Here is a 25,146-nt window from a genome sequence, read left to right as displayed (position 1 = left end):
TCTTGTTGGGAAGAACATGGTGTGGGTTTTTGTTTTTTCAATATTTAAGGTCCAAAGCCAGTGTTAATAATCACAGTCCTTTCAAGAGAGCCAGAGTGCCATCTCTGGGAATAAGGCTTCAAAGAGGGGGAAGCTACATGGGGAGTGATATTAATTAATTGTCTCTGTTTGCCAGCAGTAAAGTCCTTCTGACATTCTTACACCATAAAATAGTCTATCATAAGGTTTTTGAATAGTATAGCAAGTCTAAACCCTGTCATGAGCATTTCGTTTATTGGTCTGAGGAAGAAACAGGAAGAAACCTGTCATGTTGTGAGGTGATGTGGTTTCACATACTTTATGACAGTAACACATGTTTTAGCCTAATTAGGGTTTTTACTAGTAACAATTCACAAATTGAAAAATAAAATAAATCCTGTGGATCTGCTGACTCCCTCCAGAAATGCCAGATCCAGTCTATAAAAAGAGGAATAAAATATTGATTTTGCTTCTTGCCTTATGTAGACTGGTTAAAAAATCTCCATGGGCTATAGGGGGAGAAGCACCAGCAAGGCTAATACTTCATTGCCCTCTCTGCATGGTGATGGTACAACATTTTCTTGACTCACAAAAACAGTTTGTAGATATTAAAATAATGTCTATTCTTATTCCACAAGAACTTTTAGGACTTACAAAACAAAACTTCTGTCTCAAAGAGAGAAGCATATTAACCACAAACTTGTGGTCCAACTGTTTCCACTAGCAGGGTTTGAAAATACCCAGTGAACTCATAGTTCTGAAGATAAAAGCTTTATTTTTGAGGTATAAATTGCAGCACATATGAAATCCCATGTTGTTGTGTCTGGGTGCCTGGAACCCCTTTTCTGGGTCCTTTTTGCAGGGAAAAGCATTGTGGTTGCCCCTCTCTAGAGGGGGAGCAGCAGCCGATGGTGTGCATAGGGGTGGCATGGACACTCAAAACAGCTTTGGGTTCTTCCCCAGACCATCATGTGTGTATTTTGAAAAATTTCATAGAAGTAGTAAATAATGAGAAGTTATAAACTGGACACATGTCCCTGCTTCCTAGCAGTGTTTCCTTAGGAACTCATGGGTGAGGAACCATCAAACCCCTTTCCTCAGTGGGGAACACTGCCAGCCTCTATCTCCCCTCTCCCCTCTCCAATCAGGTCCTCTCCTTGCAAGGCTTGGTCTGTCAGTCTGTCTTCTTCATCCCACTCTTCTCTGCCTTGGTCTGATTTTCTTATGCTTCATGTCTTTTCTTGCTTTCCCCCATTTCTTCCAATTTCTGTCTTATTGTCTATCTGAGAACAGTTCCTTGCTGCTATTTCTGTTTTCATGCACGTGAAATGGCTTGCCTGGATCCGTATGTTCTCTCCTTCCTATTGTGAGCAACCCCATGGAGATACCCCTTATTTAGTCTTTTAATTTCCATGTTATTTTCTAGTCCGTCAGAGGCAATCTTCGTATCTCAGATCTTGTTTGTGCGTTCCCAGTCCATGGAGCAAATTGAGCCCTTTTGCAAGGGAAGGAAATGTGCCAGTATTACCATTTTCCACCAAGCCATGGAGCTGGAAGTGTACTCTTCTGCACAAAGCCATGAATCCGATTTGTAGTTTCATCAAAACCCGTGTGGCTGAAGGGCGAGGTAAGAAAAAATGGTGGGGGGGTGTGTGTGTGTGTGTGTGCGTGGCAAAGCTTTCTGTCCCAGACCTGCAGGAGCAGATTTGTTGAAATGTTTTTTAAAAATTCTATCTGCTCCATGCTAAGAGGAGCCTGTTCATGCTTAATAAATTGAAGAAATTGCTCACAAATACTTCATCCATATGAAAGTGCGAGCCCTGTACTGCTGCCAAGAGACGTGAGACCTGTGGTGTCGTGCCGAGTAAGTGATGGTCACATGAATCAGAAAAGCTTAGGTACAGATCCCTCGCTACCACAGTTTTCCCCAAGATGTGAAAATATAACAGGGAAAATACTAAGCAGCATTCAGTGTTTCCAGCCAAATCTGCCTCTTTTGGACACAATCATGGGCCGCGTACCAAGCGGTGCAGGAGAGACCAAAATAACATCTTTAAACAATCTGAGCTCCCTCTTCCACCACTTTGAAATTAGAAGTAACTAAGAAATAAGGAGCCTCAGGAGGGGTTGCTGCCTGTCACCCTGTGCTGGGTGTTGTACCAAAGCATCAGTACTGTTGCTGCGCAGGTCACGCAGAGAAGCCAATGACCTCTCAAAATACATTCATTTATTTTAATTATTCTTACACAGCTTCATGAACTTAACTAACTTTTGCCCAGCCTCTCTCCATAGTACAGCTGCTTTTCCAACATGAGCCTGGAGAAGTCTCTCAGTTCCTAAGCACTCCAACTTCCATCCTGAGGAGCAAGAATAGTGTTGGAGATGTTGGGACATAAATTATGCTTTAAGTTTGGACAAGAGAGAGTGTGAAGTGAATTACTTCTGTTCAACATGGAGACCATGCTGAGCTAGAGGAAGTCTGGCTCAAATCATTAAATCCCCCTCACTAAATGGGCAGTGACTGCTGCTGGTTTGTTTTTTCATCAGTGTCTCCCTTCCTGCTTCTTTTTAATTTTGTTTTTCTCCCCAGGAGTATGGGTTTGGAAACTGAAACAGCTGAGAAAAGCCATTCCAGTGCTGGGTCAGAAGCAGACACCAGAAATGCTTCGGGGGATGAGCTCAAATGAACTGTCCCCATGTGCCCCAGCTGGAGGCAGCAGTAGCTTTAGGGCTTTTATTTCTCCTTTTTCCTGGGGATGAGTGAAATCCCCAACCAGCTTCTGCATCAGCAGGGTTGTTCTGGAAATGGTTTAGTTCATGACTTGGCCTGGTTGATAGGGCAAGCACTGGGACCAAACACAGGTTTTTATTTGAAACTTTCTCCTGTGTTGAGGTGGCTCTGGAAGATCTGCTGCAGGATTTGTTTCTTGTTTTCTCCTTGCCCTTGCTTTGGAGGTGCCCATAGCCTCTGCCCCATCCCACCTGGAGCAAACACAACACACCTATGGAACACCAGGACAAGCTAGCAGCCATCCTCCAGCATCACCCTGCAGTATCCAAGCTAGGGAATAACTTGGAGGAAAAGCTTTGTCTCTTGGGCTCAAACACTAGAAACTGTTTCTTGCTGTGCATCTCCCCCACCATCCCTCTCCATAATGACACATTTTAGCTGACTTTTATAGTGGTTCAGTAAGCCACTGTGCTGTCTTCTTCCTTTTATAATTAAGCAACTGAAGAAATCCTTTGAGGTCAATAAATTCTGAGGAGGCTTACATAAAACAGAATATAAAGCGGAGAGCCCTGCCATCAGAAGCCAGTAAAAGTCAGCGACACCTCTGCAAATGGCATTATGTCATTGCCTAATATTAGTAAGAAACAGTAAGATTATGTTTTTTGTTCAGAGCTATAAAAAGTAATGAGTTTCACATAATCTACTGAAAGGAAGGTGGGGGGGGACCATGAGAGGGGAAGAAGGTGATTGTAAAAGTGAACTTCCATTTTTTTGGACATCCTGAGTGCATTAGGAAATCTAGCTCATAACAGCCAAATAGACTTTAATGTGCTCTGTCCCGTGAATTTAGTTTATTTTGTTTTGATTTCCTTACCGGGAACACACACACAAAACCTTTCAGGAGTCAGGTGATCTCGCTTCAGTAACTATAACATAATATCCAGAAGCTGGAAAAAATTACAAGGAAGCCAGAGAAGGACTCTTCATCAGGAACTGTAGGGATAGGACAAGTAGCAATGGGTTCAAATTGAGAAAGAGAAAATTTACATTAGATATATGGAAGAAATTCTTCCCTGTGAGGGTGGTGACACACTGGAACTGGTTTCCCAGAGAAGCTGTGGCTGCCCCAGCCCTGGCAGTGTACAAGGCTGGGTTGGATGGCCCATGGAGCAACCTGGTCTGGTGGAAGGTGTTCCTGCCCATGGCAGGGGGGTGGAATGAGATGAGCTATAATGTCCCTTCTACCCAACACATTCTAGGATTCTGTGATTATGGGGTGGATGAGAATGGTGTTATTCATCCTGTGTCACAATACAGTGCTGCGAGTGTCTTGGATGCTGCTGATCCCAGCTCAATAAAGCCCACAGCATTATTCTGAGTCTTCACAAACAGGGTGAAATATTTCCAGCGCTAAATATTTACTTTCTCAACATAGGAATGTAAGTGCCCAACCAACAGCATGACTCTGTGGAGTCATTCACTTGGGAAGAGGAAGGAAGTGACCCTCTAAGGGAGGCTTTGTACTCCCAACCTGAATACACAGGTTGTGTGGGAGTTAAATATGAGCTGTGAGTGCTGGGGACACATCAAACCACTGCCCTGCTGCAAGCCAGCACATTTGTGAGCAATAATCTGCAATAAGGACCAGGCTATACAGGGAGAGCCAAACACAGCAGGCCATGGTTGGTTGGCTTTTCACCCTGCTTGGTCCTGGTGAAGGTGGAAGTGTGTTGGAATGGGATGGGAAGAGAGCCCTGCAGACTGCACTCAGTAACACCGGTACTAAATCTCTGACTGGAGGGGGGGGGGGAATATTTTAGCAGTGATATTCTGCAATGAAAGGATAGGAAGGGTTTTTTTTCACACACCATAGCTGTTCACTAATGCATGCATGAACTAACTGTCCTTTCTGTCAAGCTCCTTCATTAGTATTCTTTTTCTTTCTGTACTGGAGTTAGACTGAAAGAGAGATTATACAAAAAGTTGGCTAGCTATCACTTGGTCCAATTTTATGTGTTTTAAAATGTGTGCTTTTTATAGGGCTAAAAATTGTTCCAGAGCCTCTGTATAAGCAGCAGCTACTAGGCCTGGTGGGTGTTAGCTCTCTCTTTGGATCCCCAATTCATTCTTGTGTGCTGTGGGATATTCACCTCAAATATGTGCAAAGTCCCTCAAACATCAATGAGATTTTCTGGAGCTCATCAGTGCTGATGAGCAGGGAATAGCACAAGAGCCATCAGCGACAGCTAGTGTTGGGATGCAAAATATTCCATACTAATGCATGGAAAACCAGCAGGTACAGTGGCAGCCCTATGAACTGCTTCAGCCTGGTGAGCTATAAATCACAGAATTATTTAGGTTGGAAAAGACCTCTGAGATCACTGAGTCCAACATTTGACTGATCACCACCTTGTCAACTAGAGTGTGGCACTAAGTGCCATGTCAAGTTGTTTCTTGAACGGTTCTGCGTTAAAGATGCAGGTTTTAATGCACAAAACAATGTCCTGCTCACTTCTGCTCCTCCATGCTCCAGTGACGCCATGCTCCTGTTCTTCTCAAGGTACTTCAGTCCTGCTTTCCCTATATTTGTCTCAATGATCCCTCTCCATGCATTTCCAAGATCACTACTATTTTCTAACTCCTTCCTGATATCTCATAATTTTTCTTACTTGCTGTGGGTGGCAAATATAAATGGTCAGTAAAGGGTGACTCCTCAGGTCCATCACAGCTGCTCTTGCCCTTATCCCTTTCTCCTTCCTGAAATTTTATCCAAGAAGTGAGAACCTCTGGATTGGCCCAGAGTAGCAAGGTATGGGATCACATAGCAGGTGTGTGTCCACCCAGCACCTCTAACAATGTCAGCAAGGGCTGTCAACCCTCCAGAAATCCTGCATGGGCCACAGCACATGTATAGTGTGTGGCTTTATAGCCCACACACCACCGACCCAAGGCTTTCTGGAGTGAGCCAGTGCTGCACAGTTGCTCTCCACATGTGTCGCAGGTTTGGCACGTCTCCGAAGCGTTGGACCCTGCTCGTACGTGCTGCTCCGAACGCACCCGCTGCAGACAGCTGGGAAGCCCCCGCCAGCCAGATGGTCGAAAAGCTCCCTGCACCTGAATCCTTAAAAGCATTTGTTCTCCAAAAAATTGTTTGTTCTGCAAAAAGGGTTTAGCTGAGGCGTGGGCAGCTCTAGCTCCGTGCGGGGGGCTGGTGTGTTAAACCACACCGCGTCCCTTCGCCCATCCACTATGAGCGTTACCGTGTCACCTGGGGTGTGAAGCTGCTGCTTGTGGTGTCTAGACTTGTGATTACTGAAAATTAATTAAACTGAAGGAAATTAGGCTGGAAGGGGAGTAGGCTCCAGGGAGGGGGAAATGGAAGAGAAAATAGGATACTGGTGTTAACCCTTTCTGGCTACTGAAATAGGAAGGGCTCATAAATGCTCTTCAGGACACTTGAAAACATGTAGGCAGTGTGGTGATGTGATTTCAGCAGCTCTGCTCCTTACTCATTCAGACCCTATGCAGGCAGTGCCACAGCCCAGGCAGGATGAGCACATCAGAAATGGACAGGCCATTATCCCCCTGCCTGAGTCTTTTAAATAAGTCACTTTATTGCTAGCCAGACCTGAAATAACTTGCAGATCACCAGCAGGTTTGAAATGAGCTGGTGTGACAGCGGATAAGGTCAGAGGAACAGAGATGCTCGGATGTCATCCGACAATAAATCAGAGCTTTGTGGGGACAGGACGGGAGGCTGGATGGGCAGCAGAGGGAGGTGGTTGCTGGTGGATTGGTCTCCTCTTGCTTTTGCATAGGCTCTTACCTGCTCCTCTGTCTCTTAAAGTCTCTCTTATATAGCTTTTCCACACCGTATCCGAGTGCTTTGTGCTTTCCCCTTGGCACACAGCCACCGTCTGGCTAGCGAGCAAGTACAAACTGTAACACCTGGGTGTCAGCTATGAACATTAGGGTGTGCTACAATGGACCCATCTGTAGTACTTGGCACATGCTGGAGATTTTTATGTGTGGTTGGCTGAAATGCAGGATCAGAGAGAGAGAGGAGGGAGAGCAGGGGAAGAGGGCTCCACTGGGCACGCGGAGAACATCATTTTGGCAAAGGTGCCAGTAGGTTTCTATGGGCTTGTTTGCTTCTTCTCTCAGCTCATGCACTCAATAAAAATATCCAGGTTGCTTCTAGAGAAAAGCAGGAGCAGATTTCCCCAAAGAGCAAGCTTAGAAGCCTCATTCTTTGTCTCTGGAGAACAAGGCTTATGCTTTAACTAGATTTAATAAAAATACATTTAATAGTAATAGATATAATAAAAACCTAATTTAATAATAACTTCTTTTATTGTTCTTCCATGTGAATTGGATCACGTTGACTGACCCCTTAAGCACCATGGGGTTTCTAGATGGGTTTGGAGGGAGGAGTGCTCTGGTTTTCAGACTGTGTCAGCTTTGACAGCATTGTGTCCTGGAGTTGTGCTAGTTTCCAGCCTTATTCAATGAGTGGAAAAAATATTTCCCCACCTGAAAATGTCTATGTATCCCTGAGAAATCCCAGGAAAGGTAGCAAATGAGTTTACAGCAGTAAAAGGAGCCGTAGCTTATTGCATCAGGTTCACCTAAGTGAAAACTGCAGTGAACTGAAAGCAGAGGAAACATTTTTTTTCCCCCTTTTATGTGGCACGGATGTGTTTTAAAATGCATGGGCAAAGTTTGTAGTTTATTTCCTCCAAAGGGGCCAAGTCCTCCTGGCATTCTTATGAACAAGCTCATTAGAATAAAATCCATTATGCGCATAACTAATGACACAAATTTACAAATCTGTTGACAATTATGACCACATCCCTCACTGCATTTGCTCGTAGCTCAGTGAAGTGACCAGGTGAAGGAGTTCAATCCAGAAGTTTTACAGCTCACAAGCTCCAAGTGCAGCCATGTGAGATTATTTCCCAACTGGATTACAAAGCTGTCATTAGGCAGGGCAACTCGGGAGGACCAGGGCACGAGACCGTAAACTGTCCTCAGGAGACCTAAAATCATTTTGAAGGCAGAGAGAGATATTCCTGGCTGCAGAGACCATTACATTTTATAATTTTTTTTTAGCTGGGAAGGGGAAACACATGCGCATGCACACAAACGAGGGCTGTTCCAAGTAGTGCCTGGCGTCCTCTGGAAATGAATAGAAATCAAATTGAGACGCTGGTGTCCTCCGAGTGTTAAATATTTCCAAGTTCTTGCCAGGCGGGTATAATTTATTGAATGTAGGTTTTGTGAAATAGTGCTCCTGTCAGGGGGAGATTGGCACCAGAGAAATGAAGGCGGCTAATTCTCAGGGGGTCCTCCCTGGCAAAAACCCTCTATTGAGTCCTCATGCTACTTGTGCTCATAACTGCCGAAAAACCAGGAGTGCCATCTGCAAACTGTGATTCATAAACACTCTGTCAGTCTGCCATCTACCCTGACATCATAAAATAACAAGAAGCAGCATTGTAATAAAGAGAGGAGGTTTGCAGTAGACCAATTAAATGCATCTAATTTATTTCTGTTACAGCTGAGGCTTTATTTATTAGTAAACAGCTGCATTTGTTACACTTCCCCCCCCCCCCTTTTTTTTTCTCTTTAGTAGAAGTGTGCCAACTGGCACGTTTGATAATCCATTAATCCTAAATAATCATCTGGGTACTTCATGCTTCGTGGAAAGAAAAAAAATAGGAAAAAAAAAAAAAGGTTATTAAAAGTTAAAATGTAACCTTGCAAGGAGGCTGGAGAGCGCTTCTCCACTGTGGGTTTGCATGAGTTATGGTGAGCTTAAGTTTGCAGGCCAAGTCCTACACTCAATTTACACCTGCGAGTAACTAGGATGACAGCCAGCTGAAAGGGCTATAAATCTGGGAGCAGGATCTGGCCCTGTGCAATTTTTTTTAGGGCAGCCTGTTTGTGGTACAAGAGGAGTATTTTGTATGTTTGGTTTACTTGCCTTCTTCTCTCTCAGCGCTAACTTGATTCTCAGCAAAGCTAAAAATCTGCTAATTGGTTGTCAAAGTCTAATTAGCTGATATTACATTTAAAAAAAAATTAAAAAAAGGAGATAAGTTTGCCTTTTATAATTGGAGCTGCCCTCCACCCCCACTTCCCCTCCCCTTGAACCCCCTGGTGTGTGTTAATTGAGCTCCAGGACTTTTCAGTGTATTTTAATGCTCTCTCCTTTTCAGTGCCCTGGAAAGCTTTGCAGTTAATGAAACAATAATATGTATAATCAAGTAAAAATGTAGTAAAAAACCAGGTGAAGCTGTATGGAATCAGGATGGTGTGAAGGTGTGTGGATGTGTGGAGGGAGGGAGGTTCACCAGCCTCCCTAAGCAGCCTCATATGGTCAATGATGTCCTGTAATTTTTAATTTTCCTTCACTGGCGTTTCCTTCCCCTTAATGGGGCTTTGCTCATGGATGTATTCAGTCAATGGAAGAAGGGTGTGCTCTGTGTAGGAGTCAAATGAACATGATGGGGATCCAAGAGGCCAAACTAGGTGAAATATAGCTGTCTACAGCTTCTCTCTGGTGACCAGTTGCAGAGGGCATGAAGCTGTGTCAGGGGAGTTTAGGCTGGATATTAGGAAAAGGTTCTTTACCCATAGAGTGGTTGGGCACTGGAAAAGACTCCTCAGGAAAGTGGTTACGGCATCAGGCCTGCCAGAGTTCGAGAAATGTTTGGACAACACTCTCAGGCACATGGTAGGATTCTTGGGGCTGTCCTGTGCAGAGCCAGGAGATGGACTTTGGTGATCCTAGTGGGTCCTTTCCAACTCAGGATATTCTATGATTTTATGATTGGTCTCCACTGTATTTTATTCTCTCTGCATGTATTTCTACATCTATAAATACAAAATCCCCCCTGTAGCCAAAAACCAAGTCCACCTTCAAGTCTATATGGCTTCTTACACCTCCATCCTCTCCTGTACCATTCTTCCCATAAGTTCCCAGAACATTCCAGTGGTGAGTTAAACACCATGGAGAACATCTGCCCTGCACTCCTCCTCTCACGACCATATCTGCTGGGAGCAGCATGTGCCATGAGTGCCCTGTTTCACTTGCTCAGTTTTAAAGCCTATTCCTTGTTATATGTTAAATAAACAATATTAAATAGAATAGAGCACAGGTGGGTGCTCTATATATGGGTGCTCTTTTTCAATATGTATAACATTGAATTTACTTATTCAGTCATGTTTTCCCCTTTCTCCTCCTCCCATCTTCCTCCTCCACACCTGCTTTCAATCAGTCCCCTCTGCCCCGCCTGTCATCCTCTCCTTTCTGCTGCTTTTACCACAAACCCACTAATGTTATATTTCAAGTCAAACTTTCAAGCCTACGACATTTAAGCAAGTGAATCAAAAAAAACCCAAGTGGCTTTGCCAGCCTTGCAAGGCAGGAGCTGGCACAGCCCCGAGGAGCATGCGGGGGATGCCGGTGACCACTTGAGCTGCTGAGGTCGTGGGGTTTCACCCATCCTAGCACTTGGAGTCTGTTTTTCCCTTTGAATCTGAAAGTGCTTCTTGTTTTTGTTTGGCTTTTTTTTTCTAGACTCTATAAAAAAATGAACATATTAAGGCCAAATATTGCTGCTAGATGAACAACTTCAGATGTACGTGTCTGCTTGTCATACGTCACGTAGGCTTAGCCATGTTTAACCTGACCATGGTGGGTATTAGGCTGAAAAAAGATAGAAAGAAGAAGAGTAGTGAACCTGATTGCCTAGGTCAGATGAGTATTTATTTATTCTTTTGATTATTGGTATAAACTGGGAGACTTTTTTGTGAAGTAATTTGTAGCAGTTTTCCAGTACCTAAAGGGACTACAAGAAAGCTGGAGAGGGACTTCGGGCAAAGGCATGGAGTGACAGGACAAGGGGAATGGCTTCAAACTGATGGAGTGTAGGGTTAGATTAGAGATTTGGAAAACATTCTTCCCGGTGAGGGTGGTGAGGCCCTTGCACAGGTTGCCCAGAGAAGCTGTGGCTACCCCATCCCTGGAAGTGTTCAAAGCCAGGTTGGATGGGTCTTGGAGCAACCTGGGATAGTGGAAAGTGTCCCTGGCCATGGCAGGTGGGTTGGAACGAGATGAGCTTTAAGGTCACTTCCAATCCAAACCATTCTATGACTCTATGATTATTTTAAATAACACCTGGTTCATGATAACCAAACCAGTGGATGGCTGACATCCCGGTTCAGCAGTGTACTGAGGTCAGTGTGACTTCAGTATGGGCTTGAAAGCTTCATACTTGGCTCATGATTAAAGACATAAGGATCCTGACTATTCCCCCAATGTAAAGCAATGGGAGTGTGTAACTTACTGTTCAAAGGACTAATCAGGAGAGTGTTCTCCATGTCTTTGGGTTTGGGGCAAAAAGAATTACCCTACTGGAAACCTGGCCTTTTTTTCCAACATGCACAACAATGAAGTTGGGTTAACTGCCATTGCCTGTTTCACCGTTGCCTCCTTTTTCAATCTTATTTGTTTGAATTTCTTGTAAAGAAAATGAGTCAGCATGAGGACTGCATCTACTTAATCAGCTTGGGTTTGAAATATGGACTTCTGTAACCCCTGAGAAGAGCGTACAGCAGGTTGGCATCCTGCATCTCTGGCTGCTTCCTACGATCTTGTCTCATCCTTTAAGGAGAGATCCCTCTTCCGCACTCCTCCTTGATCTCAGATCACTCTTGGAAACAGTCTGGAAAGGAGACCCCATTCAGTGAGACTTCATATAAATTTAGGGTCCCTCAAAGGTACAACCAAAAAGTAAGAAACACCCAACTTCTATTTCATTGCAGCACAAATTATTTCCCTAAGTGCTCCAAAACTGGGGAGTTCTGATTATATTCATTATGTTGGGGGAGGGGCTGGTCATTTTCCTTTTTGTTGATTTTTCTCAAATATGATTACAATTTTTACTATATGAAGGCAAGCTGGCCTACATATAGATTGTCCTTTTAATTTGAATTACTGGGATGACCTTAGACTAATTTTCTCAGATAACAGTCACTTTTTGAATGCATCAAATCTCAGTCACACTTTTCATTGGCCATGCTAGCTGCAGAGAAGAAGTGGTATTAAATGGGTTAATAGCAAAGGTGAGGCATCAAATGGTTGGAAAAGCATGAAAATTGGTGCACGTTTTGTTGTGGAAATAAAATTTTAAACCGCCCAAGCCCTGACAACCACTATTCTCAAATGCTGCTGGCAGCCTTCTGCATTTAATAGGAAACTGTTGTTTTTAAAAGTCGGTTGGCAACATAAGAGACAAGAAACAGAAAAGAAAAGCTCTTGCGAGTCCAGACGAGAAATTGTATATTGTCATCATCAGGTTGACTGACAGCAATGGAAACTGATTGACATTATTCTCCTGCTCTTGCAATATCCTCTGATAAAAACTTGTCTCTGATTCTGCCTTTGGCAGATCAACCCTTGTGCTGCCCCACTATGTTTTTAAAAACAGGGAGAGTTAGGATAGAAAAGGATGAAGTGGATATGACTAGGTAAATCATTGCTACTCCTCTTCTGAGAAGACCAGTTGTTCATCTTACCAGCAACCTCAATTTTCTGGGGCTACTCCTTTGTATATGTGAAAATTGCCCTGGCCCTTGGCCGATATGGTGGAGCTCCTCATAAATAAATCTAATGGAGCCAGAACCTCTGTTGCTGAGGTTACAGCAACACTATCAGCTTAAAAAACAGTGTTTGTGCTTAGTGCTTAGTTCATTAACGCATCCTGTCCATTGGCTCATTTGGATCTATTAACATAATTGTTCTTTCTAAACAACTGGGTCATTCTCTCTGCCCAAACAGAAAATCAGAGCTGGCTTTGACATTTTGGACAAATCATGCAGCCAGATAAATACGTGGACTCCTCTATAAGGCTCACCCAGGCTAAGATTAGATAAAAATCTTGTGGTTCCACTTAGCATGAGCCTTAAAATGAGACTCACCATGGGACATATTTGAGAACAAAAGAGATAGCTATGCAGCTTTTTCTCTTGTGAATGTCCTGTCTGCCTCTAAAATGTAAGGCAAAAATATTTTCCCAAGGTATTTTGATAACATTCTTCTCCTTGCCCTGAATAGAAGGGCTCACTTTTATCCTATTCTCTCCTGGTCTAGGATGTAATAAGGAATGATCCCTTTTTTAATTTGTCTCCCATTGGTTTCCCCTTTTACTCGTTTCATTTTTTAGGTGACATTGTTCTACTCGCCAAACCTGTAACTTTAACAGAGGGTGACAGGGTGACCTTGACGACAGATGTTCCTGTGGCAACAGATGGCACTAGCAAACCCGAGAAGCTGCTGTATGCCGTCTCCCTGCCACCTGTGCATGGTCAGATTGAGCACATCAATTATCCCGGCGTGCCCATTTCCAGTTACAGCCAGTTGGATGTGGTGGCCCAGAAGGTCTCCGACGTCCATGACAATAGCCATGGGGCTGGTAAGGAGTCACTCAGGTGAGAACACCTCCCCTCTGCACACCATCATGCTGAAATCCCTCATCCAGTGAAGGGTTAAGCTTGGCTTGCTTTCTCCCTGTACCAGTCGGTGCAATTTTTAATGACTGATATGGCTGTGGGGAAGAGAGTGCTGCAAACAGTAACACGATGTAATTTTATCATCACGGCAATTACATACTTTATTAACTGTAATAGTGAAGTTGTACAGCCAAAGGCAATAGGAGTCTCACTGGCTTGGTATTGGGGTGTACTCAGGTAGGCTTTTGTGATCAATTAGCAAGTGAAAATCAAGCAGTTTAGGTACATATAAAGAATTTATCACGTTTCTCAAAGCTGCCAGCGGTGGAAAAGGAGAAGCAAAAATTCCGCATCTGCGGCTGTTGTTGCTTTCTGGGCAGTTCGTTCTCCTGAAGGGGAAAAAAAAATAATAATCGTAACATTGTCTGAAATGATCAGGAGAACTTAATCCAGATGGTGGTGTCATTTCTAAGAAAAAGCATATGTTGGCCATTATGATACTTAAATATAATGGTTTTACATTCCTCTAGTGGGCACAAAAGGCACACAACAGAGTTGGCGGGGTTTTTTAATCTTCTGAATGGTGGCAGTGGTGGTGGAGTGGTGGGAGATTTTATCTTCCAAATGGTGTGTTCCCCCAAAGAGATGGGAAATTCAATTGAGGAGAGCCTGCTGTAAAAGCCATGCTCCTGTGGAATGTAAATTTGTGCCTTCCTCTAACCAGTAACAGTGGAGAGGTTTAATTTACTGCCCCCTTTAGATCATCATCATTTTATATATATTCTTCTGGTTTTTCTTTTCTCGTCTTCTTTTTTTTCTTTAGCATGTTTTTCTTTCTGATTTGCTTTAAAAGTTATTTACGCTCCCTTTGCAGCAAAGTGGGCACTATAACTAATTTCATTCTTACCATGATTAACTATGAATAATTTCCTAAGAAATGAGTCAAATTAACAAGGGGAAGAAGGAATCAATAAATCATGAAAGCAGCCTATTTCTAAGTGGGGTTAAAACCACCATTAAATAAATCACAGACTCTAAATGATAACCCACTTGCATATGAGGGGGGAAAAATGTCCATTTAAATTGTGGTGAAAGGAAAAAGGAAAGTGAGGGCCAGCTGTGGCCCCCACACACTGCACAAGGAGGGGGGCACAGGAGAGGGAAGGAGCTTCAGGGAAGGACCCTGGGACGAGGCAGAAATGTGACTTTTGTGTGTTGGTTGCCACAAGCCAGCTGTGGGGAGGCAGCCAAGCAGGTATCAGAAAAGCTCTGGCTTTTGGACTTGTAGGCATAAATGTTCTTTAATAGCACCTTCTGCCTCATTCCCTGTTCTGTGCAGGAGCTCAGGAATGCAGGGGCTGACCCAGCCTCACTCGAAATATCTCAAATATTTTCACTCTGCTTTGATTTTTTTTTTTCATTTGCCTTCATAGGGTTAGTCACATTTTAAACTACTTGTAGACCTTTCCAGTATCAGGCCCATCATACTTCTTACCTGGTTTATGTTACATCCCTTTAATCTTGCATTAAGGATCATACTTTGCCCAGTGGCATGTTGAGTGCAGTAATGTTACCTAGGGCTAGATTTCCATCTTTCTTGTTCATTGAGACTTATAAATCTGAATTTTACACAAGGAATGCCATCACTTTTGCAGAAGAGTGGCTCATCCATCTTTGCTCCAGTATGTAAGGACATCTTCAAACTGTAGAAATTAGGCGAACTTTCCTCCTTGAGTTTTCTATGGAAAAGCAGGAGTCAAATGCTTATTCCTTAGTTAAAAGGAAAAAATAAAAAAAAGAAAGGGAGATGCAATTCTGCTTGTAACCTCTCATTTGCAATCCTTTTTATGATCTTTTCTCCTCCCTGAACACAGGTATGAAATGGCACAGCTCCCTGCTCATTGGGAAGGGGGTACCTACTGCCTTGTGTTATGGGCTGTTTTGTCAGCTGGTTTAAATCAGGATATCTCTATTTGCTGAAATGATACTGTAGCCATTTAAACTGTGGCTTATAAAGTTAGTTCATAAAGTTGCTGAGACAGTCTCTTTCCTAATGCACTTTGTGGTTGTGGGAGCTCACCTCTGTTTTTTTGTGGGACTGAGGAATATCCTGTCCATTCAAAGTGATATGGTGTCTCAGGAACTGTTTATGTTCTCTCTCTTTTGCCCACCTGGCTGCTGTGGGCAGAGTTTGGTGCAGGACTTTTTGCAAAGCTGCAAAATGTGATCAGAGGGCCCCAAGGCACATCAGTCATTCCCTGCCCACAGGGCTTCCACCAAAAATCAACATGAACCGGTGAAGCTTTGTGCCTTCATCCCTCCCTCCAGCACTGAAAGAGGGAAAGTACATAAGCATCTTCATCCCAGTGTCCTGCGTGGTGGTCTCAGTAGGTGAATCATGCTTATCCAGTGCTTGTGCACTGGTTTTAATCTTGGTCTTGTTCTTTAATAATAAATGCTGCTGAACAGAGTAGTGCTTACGGAGCAACCAGGAATAAAGCCTGTTTTTCCCTAAGCATTGTATAAACACAGCCCAGTGTGTCTCCCTGGGGCAGAGGGACATGTGCAAGGAGAACTGAATCCATGCAATGGCCTCAGAGTTCATCTCCATTTCCTTCTGCTTGTGGGGTCCAGAGAGATTGGAGGCATGGAGAATGGGCAGGGAGCAGAGGAGCAGCATCAGGGCCAAGGAAAGGATTGTGAAGGGTAGAACTTGAGTGGATGGGTCAGGTATCCCTCCAGGGTGCCATCTCTTCTTCCCTCCTCTTCTCATTTCCTTTCAAAAACTGGAATTTATGGCAGGTAGGGGACTGCCTAGCCCAAGGGGGTCAGCGGCCAAATTGCCTCCATGGAATGTTGGCCTCTCTCAGATATGAGGGAGATGCCCATAAAAAGGAGGACGTAGGAGGAAGCCGAAGGAGAGGGCACCCGCTGCCTACCTCAACCACAGGGCTGTATAGTGGGTCCAGCAGTTCTGCAGGAAAACTGGGAAAGAGATGGGGGACTTGTCTTTCAGACACGAAAGAGTTAAAACACAGGGATTAAAAAAAAAAAATTTTAAAAAAAACACACACTCACATACACTCACACACTCACACACTCTCACAAAACCCTGCACCCTAAATTAATTTCTGCTGGTAATCTATATCGGGTTAAATAACGCCTCATTATTCTGCAACACAGCTGAGGCTTCTCAAAATGTTTATCTTGTTTTGTAACTGGTACCTTCTGGCATATTCCAGTGCCAACTCTCCTAGCTCTTGCTATATTTCATTCTCACTATTTTTGGAATGGAGCTGCTGGTTCCAGGTGATTTAATAAATTGCTTTTTTTTGTGTTCCTTTTAACTTACCCATCTGCTCAACACATGCGTAACTTGCAATCTGTCGGCAGTTTGCAGAAAGACAAACTGTCAGAGCTGCATGCATTTGACAACTTTGTTCCCAATTAGATTAGTGGTAATTTTAACAGATTTCAGGGCAATCGAAAAAAGGGATGACATGTTATTAAAGCATCAATTTTGACAGACCCAAGCACATACAATTTCAGTGTAAATTATTTTAAATGCTTTAATTAAAGCTATGAAAGATTTACCCTTTTAAGCGGTAAGTGATTGCAAGACAAATATAAAGGGAAAGTGGATAACAGAGTTTCCTAAATGGTTTATGCTGCGCATGGCAGTCCACAAGTCACCACCACCATAATCTATGACTGTAATGTTGGAGGCATAGTTAATTATTCATAGCCTCATCTCTGGAGCAGACGTGATTAAGAACATGAGGAGCATTCAGAGATCCAAGCAGTACCCATGAAACCAGAGTTCAAGCCCCTCTTGGATCAGATGCTGTTAGGAAACAGTTTAGGGGTATCTAAATGGTGGATAGTGGTGGATATGTGGGTATTTTTATAAACACACTCTCCTTTTTGCCCCAGTTCTGCTCTGGTGTAGCTGGCCAAATCCCAGTGGTCAGGGTGATTTGAGATTTAGAGCAATTGGAAATGTTCTGTACTTGAAGACACTTTACAGGCTATACAAGTCCTTTAAAAAAAAAAAAAAAAGAAAAGAAAAAAGAAAGAACACCATCATTTAATATTTAAACAGAATACAGCACTCTAAATTTGTCACTCCAGGAGCACTCTGCCACATGTGTAGCCCATTTAACCATTTAAATGATTTTGTGAATCATGGCCCCCTTCCAGCATCCTTCATTCAGACAAGGCTGACCTTGGCTTCGTGGAGACAGGGCTGGGCTTGGCCCCTCTTATCCAACCTTTGGGTCCCAGATGGAGGATCTTGGGCCTCCCTGCAGTCACACCTTCATTGTACACTTAAATGTTGGTCTGAATTGAAGCCTAAACCTTCCAGGATGGTCGCTCCAAGGGTTTTGTTTATTTTCTGTGTGGTTGGCTGTGCAAAGAAGAGCAGTCTCATCTTCAGATTGTCAAACATGAATATTGCTTTGGTGTGTAAACTGTTGGTCCCACAACCTGTCCTGAAAGTTTATTTTTAATTCAGGGTTTGTATGTCTTCCTGATGTTATTTAGAGTAAAAAGCAACAAGCACACTGTTCCCACCCTTCCCCGGATCTTAAAACCAAGCTTGCATGCATCTGTTTTGGGGTTTTCTTTTTTTCTTTGGATTTGGGTATGACTTGTTATGACTTTCTGAAAAGCTTAAAAGTTTTTCTTTGGAAGTTGCTGACCCAAAGTATTGCAGTACCAAAATGCAATGGAAGTGAGAGAAGCTGCTCTAGTGAGCACTGCAGGAAGCTGGTCAGAGCCTGAGATTTCATGCTCTTTCCAGCTGTTTGACTGCTTGAATGTGGAGTGATTTGTAACTGACACAAGTCCAGCAAATAAGACAAAATCCTAATGGAAGTGTTTCACCACCTTTGGGGCTGTTTTTAATCTTCATGCACATAGTGCCAGTCTGTTCTCTACTTTGCAGTCTGTGAACCAAACTTTAAAGGGTTTCACAGTTGGGACAGGTCCTAAATCCTCTCAGATCCCTTCCTATAGTCCTCAGCTGGTGTGAATCAGTGAGGATCCATTTAATTCAATCAACCTACTCAAATGTGCACTGGTTTAAGATCCACCTCACTGTGTGTCAGTCAATGAGCACTGACCTCTTGGGATGTCAGTTTGTCATGAAAAATCACTTTCCTTCTTAAAAAGTGAAGGAGACTGTGCATCAGGGATTAGAGTAAAAGACTAAGATTATTCTGGTCATCCCCGAAATCCATGATGTTAGAAGGCCCATCAAGAGGGCCAAGTGATGGGTAAGGAAAATGGGAAACTTTCATTTCATTAGTACAAAGTCAGTCATGGTTTTCTTGTCAGCAGAGCAAGCAAGGAGCCAGTAGGCCCTGCAATGCAGGTGAGTTACTGTCTACTGGGGTCTTCTGATGCAACACCAAATTGAATGACATGAATATCATGTGAAGGCTAAGAAGGTTGGAGAAATCTCTTCAATCTTGTGGTCTTCTACTTGCTCATTAGTGCTTCTCCTTCTGAAGAAGGTCTAATCATTTTGGTTTAAAACACTGTACACTGGAGGTACGAGAGATCTCATATTCATTCTGAATTAGAGTTTTGATAAGGGCCCAAAGAGCTTGAAGTAGGAAAAATCTTTCAATTTTTAGTAAACTTATCTGAAGGCTGTGGGCCCATTACATTTTCTGAGATTAAATCACTGGTGAAGGTGGTCTTTGTAAATTAAGCAGAAACATAAAATTGCTTATTTAATCAAGTCACATACAAAACAGAGCAAAAACCCCTGCTTGCATATGTATTGAGCTTTTCTGCCTAATCTATTTTATAATGTTTTGCAATTAACAGGCCAGTGCTCATCAGCTGATAAATAATTAACAGCTGTTGTTGCTTCTAGGGCATGACGTAAAAAGCTTACATAGGACAAAAACTAGCCGGACTTGTTTGCCAAAACTCTGATCAAACATACATTTACAACTGAACAAAAGCAACTTTCTCTGAAAAATGAACTTCCTCTTTAAGAGTTTGCCAAACTCATTAGAAAAACAAGTATTGATCTGCTCTTTTTGTCAGCCAGGTATTGAAAATCTAAGGTGAAAGCTCCTCTTTTTTACTGGCATTACTCAGACAAATCAAGAATTCAACTGTAAACACAAAGGATTTTTTATTATTCTCCTACATCTTGCTAATATCTGTAGTTTTCCTGACATTACACACAGGTTTGTTTGATCTTTGCTCAAAACTTTCAGATCTGGGAGGAGAGAGATCTGAATTTGGTGAGATATAAGCATCCCTAGTGGGTTCGAACAACTGTAGCAATCTAGTTGTTATTCATCTGAAATAACTAAAAATTGACTTGCAGTAAATTCTAGTTACAAATGAGAGATGCAGAAATCAGATCATTTGAGAACACCCTTTGAATGCATCCTGCTGACTGTCTCATCAGCTTTCAACTCTTTTATTTGTTTACTTGCATGTTTTGAATGAGAGGAGTGTCTACATGAGCCATCAATGCCAAGAGGAATACCTGCAACTGAATACACTCTGGAGGAGACCTCAGTGGCTTCCTCTAGAGCTTTCCTTATTTACTTATTTTTATACTACACATTCATTAAGCAATTACAGTGTTCTTGGCTGAGAGAGGGGGATGACTCCTGTTTACAGCACACACAATCATCTATGATTAAGCAAGTTCATATCATGCTCATGCAGGAGTTCAGTCTCCCACTTAGACAAGCTTTACTCCTGTTGTAAAAGCTTCCACTGCTCCAGAGAAGCCTATTTCTTGTCCGTGGTTTTTATCCAACAGTTTCACACAGTTTTTCAGATATCTCAAATTCAGGCAATGGAGCATCAGAAAGAAAAGGGTCAAAAATTTGAACACGTCTCCAAATTAAAATTGTGAATCTATTGTAGACAGTTGGGGATAGATGTGATGTATCTGTGGCAGTGAGTGTCACTGAAGAGGTTTTCTGTAACATTTTGTACTGTTTGGAGTTTCCTAAGTGTTGCAGGCTTCATGCCCAGGTATATCGGTTTGCTGTAAAACAGCCAAGTGACCAAGGTGTGAAAAACTAAGGCCAGGTCAGTATCTGCCAGGATGGGATGCAGTCTCCCAGCCAACTGGGGATAGTTGGAAGTGATAATTGCTGCTATGAGAGAGCTGAATGTACTTGTGGATTCTTCTTTTTCTTTTTTTTTTTTTTTTTTTTAAATAGGAGCTCAAACGTTAATGCATGTTTTAACCACAGACTCCTCCAAATTCTCTCCTCTGCATACTGACATCTCCTGTCTGCTTGGATTCAACTTCATCTACCTGTGGTGAACCTCTCAGGATATCTTGACTTAGCACTGGAACCTCATCCTGGTATTGGCATGATCACATATGGTAAAAAATAGAGATATTTGTTTTCTGTGCCTTGCCAGCGCTGAGACCACTTAGCCTCAGTTGTATATAAATATTGAAAGAGCTGGAGATGTGTCTTTGTTGATTTGATGCCCCAGGGTGAAGATACAGGCTCAGACTTTGGTCTGGACACATTGTTTCTTGCAGGTGAGATGGCAGTACCCAATGTAAGTGATTTTGTATAAATACAGAGAGACCTGGAAGGATGAGACTGGATCATCTTCATCTCCATAGATGGGATAAGACCTCAGGCTGATAGCAGCAGAGCCATTTCAGCTGTGGGTCTGGTGTGAGTTCAATATATGCTAGAGTAAACCATAGGTCACAGAAAAACAAACATTCAGCTTCCCAGTAGTCCAACTATCTTAATCTGACATCAGAGGGTTGTTCAAAGGAGCAAAGAAACACTCCGTTGCTGTATTACACCAGGACTGTTTAGTTCTAGGTGTTCGTGACTCTTCCTCCAAACCATGGTGCTAAAATAAGGATTGTTGGTGGCTTCTGTTGGCTGCTTGTCTCTTATAAATTTTGGAGTAACCACTGCAGAAATGTGATCATGACCTGTGTTACCAGTGCCCTCAAAATCATCAGGAAGGCTGAACATGTGGTCAAGAGTCTCATATACCAGAAATTACTTGAGATCCCTGGCCAGGGGTTGCCTTTATGTAAACACAAAATCTGTAAGGTTTTGGCTCTTCTTTATTTTTAGTAGAATTTAGTTTTTGTTCTTTATCTTCCAGGTGTGCTACATCTCTGGCTTCCCTGAAATCAGACTGTGCATCATCCTGCAGGAGGAGAGCTCTGTCTTTTAGAAAGCACATAATTTGAAACTGGGTAGCTCTCTCCGATCCACTGGGATAGAGAGAACCTACTGGCAATGGGGTCCCACTACTGTCCCCAAATGTTCATAACCCTCGAGGTACATATGCAAGCCCTTCATCTCACCCAGCAAAGGAAACCCTGTGCCTTTAAATGCCCTCCCCATGGCGGGTGCACACTTTTCTGCTTACTCTGAACTGACAGGTTTAACATGTCGTTTGCCTGGTCACCGGAGAGAGGCACCTCTGGCAAAAGTTCAGAAGTCAGTGTTTTGGAAAGATTGGTTTGACCAGCTCTCAAGCGAGAGCAAATCCCAGACCAAGGCAGTCAGATCTTCAACGACATTTAACTGCTGTGGTGCTGCAGCTCGCTGACATCCTTTTAACCTGGAGAGGAGCGTTCAGCGCACTTAAACCTTCAAGCTTTATTTATTGCTTCTTTTCTGCTCTCTTGGCTGGGGAACTTGGGGTGAAGACATGAAGGATGCTTTTACTTAATTCTAGTTAATTAATTAACTTGCATATGGTTTTGGCCCGAGAGTAGGGGACAAACAGAGATTTTTGATCTTGCCTTGGTATCTAGACTTCTGTAATGTATAGCGTTGCAGTAAGGATATACATTTCCTTATTAGCCTCTTCAGGGCTTGGTATTGAAGGGCTCTTCAGATTTACTGCCTTGTAAAATTTCCACTTCACAAACTTTATCTCATCCCTTGGTATTTACATTGAAGGGTAACAGTTTTGTAAAAAACAAACAAACAAACAAGAGCATACAAACAGTTAACAGCAAGTGGTGCCCAAATTACATATTTCTTAAACTCATGGCCTACTTTACTAATCAGTTGTCATAAGATGTCAGATGGGGACCCATCACTGAAGAATTGCAGAATGCAGCCAGTGAAGCAGCTAATTAGTTGGGCAGTGGCATGGAGGTGTGTGTCCCCAAGGAGCTGAAATGATCAGAGCAGGTGAAGAAAGTTTGGACAGATCGGTATCTCTGTAGTATAAAACCCAACACTTGACTGAATTCACAGGGCTGTCGAGGGTGAGGGCACCACAGGTCCTCGCCAGGGACCAAGCACAGAGGGGAAGTGCAGTGCTGCTGCTTCCAGAAAGGCGAGTCAGCTGAATGCTTGGAGGAGCATGACCTGAGATGTGCAGGGATTAGAATAGTTGAGCAGTTTCTGGTTTCGTCTGGGAGAGATGTAGCTGCCTGACTTACTCTCCAATGGATTGTAACTCATTCCTGAAGCCTTTGCTTCCCAACCACTGCAAGATGGAATTGGTTATTCCCTGTAGGCACCAAACATGCTTCATCACAGGTGAGTGATGGTCACTGAGCCCACAGAGCAGAGAGTCCATTGGCTCCTTCTGCAGCTGTGGGCAAAAGGCCTCAGGAACAAATGTTGAGCCTCTGTTGTGAGCTAAACATGTAAAAGACTAAAGCTTATAAACCATAGATGTCCCATACACTCCGTTACAATCTGTCTTAGGAGTGCTGCATGACTTTCTTTCCTCTTCCCATCATCCCACAACTATACAGGTGCTCTCCTGCTGCACTCACGGAGTTCTGTCTCCCTGTACAAACTCCATGGGTGCAGTAGTGAAACAAATTCCCTCCAAAACTCCGCCAAAGGGTGAGCCCCACCACACTGCAGGACCTGAGAGAAGGTCAGCGCGGGACACCAGGAACCCCTTTACATCGGCAAGTCACTCACTTTCTTAGCAAAAATGAGGACCTCAGCTTCAGCCTCTTCTCTTTGGGTGTGCTCCAAACCAGGTATTTGACTTGGGATCTTTAGTGCAACATATCCCAGGAGGAAATGTTCTTTTTGATGCTTTGATTTTCAAAATGTTATTGCACACTGTGGAAGCAGTCACACGATAGGATTAGAATTGTTGTATGAAGTATCAATAAGAAATATTTAGCTGTATTATTGTACAGATTAAGGACGGCCATGTCACAGGAATTATCAGGAGATGCGTTCCCAGACCTGGAGGTCACTTTTGAAGCCTTACTTGTGTAACTGCTTGATACAGTGCAGTGGGCAATTTCTACCAAATGAGACAATCCAACGTTCAGAGTGGATCCACAGTTTCAGGACTGACACCACCCAAGAACAGGAAGCTGATGGAGGACAATATGATCATGTGGCCAGGCTGTCAGATGGGCTTGGAAGATGCCTTGTCAGGTAGTGTGCACCACGTACCCTGGCAGAACCACACTCAGCAAACCCACACAAATGCTGTCTGGAGGTGTAAATGTAAAGAGGCATCAGTTCTTTCCATCCCCTAGAATTCAGGCAAGGTACTTGCTCAAAGGACAGATTCTTGTTTCCAAAAAAGCTGCTTTGACCTTTGAGCTGCCAAATTCCTTCCCCTATTACCCCCCATCTTTCTTCTAGTGTAGCACAGCTACTCTGAGTCATTGTTTATCTAATTTAATTAACATTTGCTAATGCCTGCAACCTAAAACACTGTCTTAAAACATTTGCGTGAAAAGCTTCCTTGTCCCAGAGCTGTCATTTTTAACATGATGGATAATGGATAGAAATAATTATCCTGAACAAGGTTAGACAGCTTAAATGATTTGAGTTTCAAGGAATCAGTAAGCTTAGCTAAACATCTTATTTTTCAAGACACATTAATAATAAAAACACGGTGATGTCCCTAACGGATTGTAAAATCTGTATTCTGCTAAAATGTATGTGATCTCTCACAGGTAGCTGTGTCCTCAACACCTTCACTATCTCATACATAGAATCAGAGAATATCCTGAGATTGAAAGGACCCACAAGGATCATCGAGTCCAGCTCCTGGCCCTGCACAGGACAACCCCAAGAATCACACCATGTGTCACTATGTGCATCATCAATCCCTGCATTGCAAGGACTTTTGAATTCCAGATAAGATTCTTCCAGGGCTGCGAGTGCTAGTGTCCACTTCAGCTGGTCCAAGTGGGAGGGTAATGCATGCACAGGTTCTTGGGAGGACCTGGATCCATAGAAAGTCAGTGCTGCATCTGCAGCTCCTGAAAGAGCTCTGGAAAAGGCCAGAAGAAATCTGGCAAATCTGCTGTAAACAGAGTGAGCTATTTCAGCTTTACAAAGGTATAAAGGAGAGTGGAATTGGGCTCACTGCCTCTACATTATTTCCCCAGTCCATAATTTTGGGGAAAATACAAGTTTCGAATTAATCATTGACCTTTAGCTTCAAAGAAAAACAGAACTTCGGCATGAAATTGCCAAAAAATGAGAGTAACAATTTACAATTGCTTAATTTCCCTCCTAGAAACCCAGGTGCAGCCAGGCCTCTGCAGCGCTTTGCTCTGTGCAGAAGTGGGCTCTCCTCCAGGGAGCCTCAATCCAAGGCAGACAAAGAAAACATGGGGAAAAACAAGCACCTGGCAGAGAAGTGCCAAGCCACAGGCAACGGGACATGGGAGATGTCCCCTCTGTGCCCTGCTCATTGCACTGTGACACCTTTCAAATAACAAACCTCTTGCACCTGATGAGATGCACAGACCTGGTGTCGTTCCCCTCGGTGCAGAGCAGAGGGTCACACCCTGCTGCCCATCAGCCACATCTGTGCTCTCAAAAGCTGCCCAAACACCCCACATGGACCCAGCCCTGGGAGCTGAGTCTGGGTTACAGGCTCCTGCAGTC

The 25,146-nt window shown here is 43.3% G+C and overlaps 1 protein-coding gene across 1 annotated transcript; it reads left to right on the top strand.

Moving 5' to 3' along the window:
• The first annotated feature begins 1,141 nt into the window (after nt 1-1,141).
• Nucleotides 1,142-25,146, top strand: LOC126635374 (FRAS1-related extracellular matrix protein 1-like). The gene is made up of 3 exons (XM_050306568.1): nt 1,142-1,645; nt 12,982-13,230; nt 20,476-25,146. The coding sequence occupies exons 1-3, from the start codon at nt 1,597-1,599 to the stop codon at nt 20,580-20,582; spliced, it is 405 nt and encodes a 134-aa protein (XP_050162525.1). The 5' UTR covers nt 1,142-1,596; the 3' UTR covers nt 20,583-25,146.

This window comes from Myiozetetes cayanensis, unplaced genomic scaffold (assembly GCF_022539395.1).
Source record: "Myiozetetes cayanensis isolate MyiCay16 unplaced genomic scaffold, myiCay2020 scf12, whole genome shotgun sequence".
Classification (NCBI taxonomy): Eukaryota; Metazoa; Chordata; class Aves; order Passeriformes; family Tyrannidae; genus Myiozetetes; species Myiozetetes cayanensis.
Note: the sequence above shows the minus strand (reverse complement) of the source record. Positions and strands in the feature narration are given on the sequence as shown.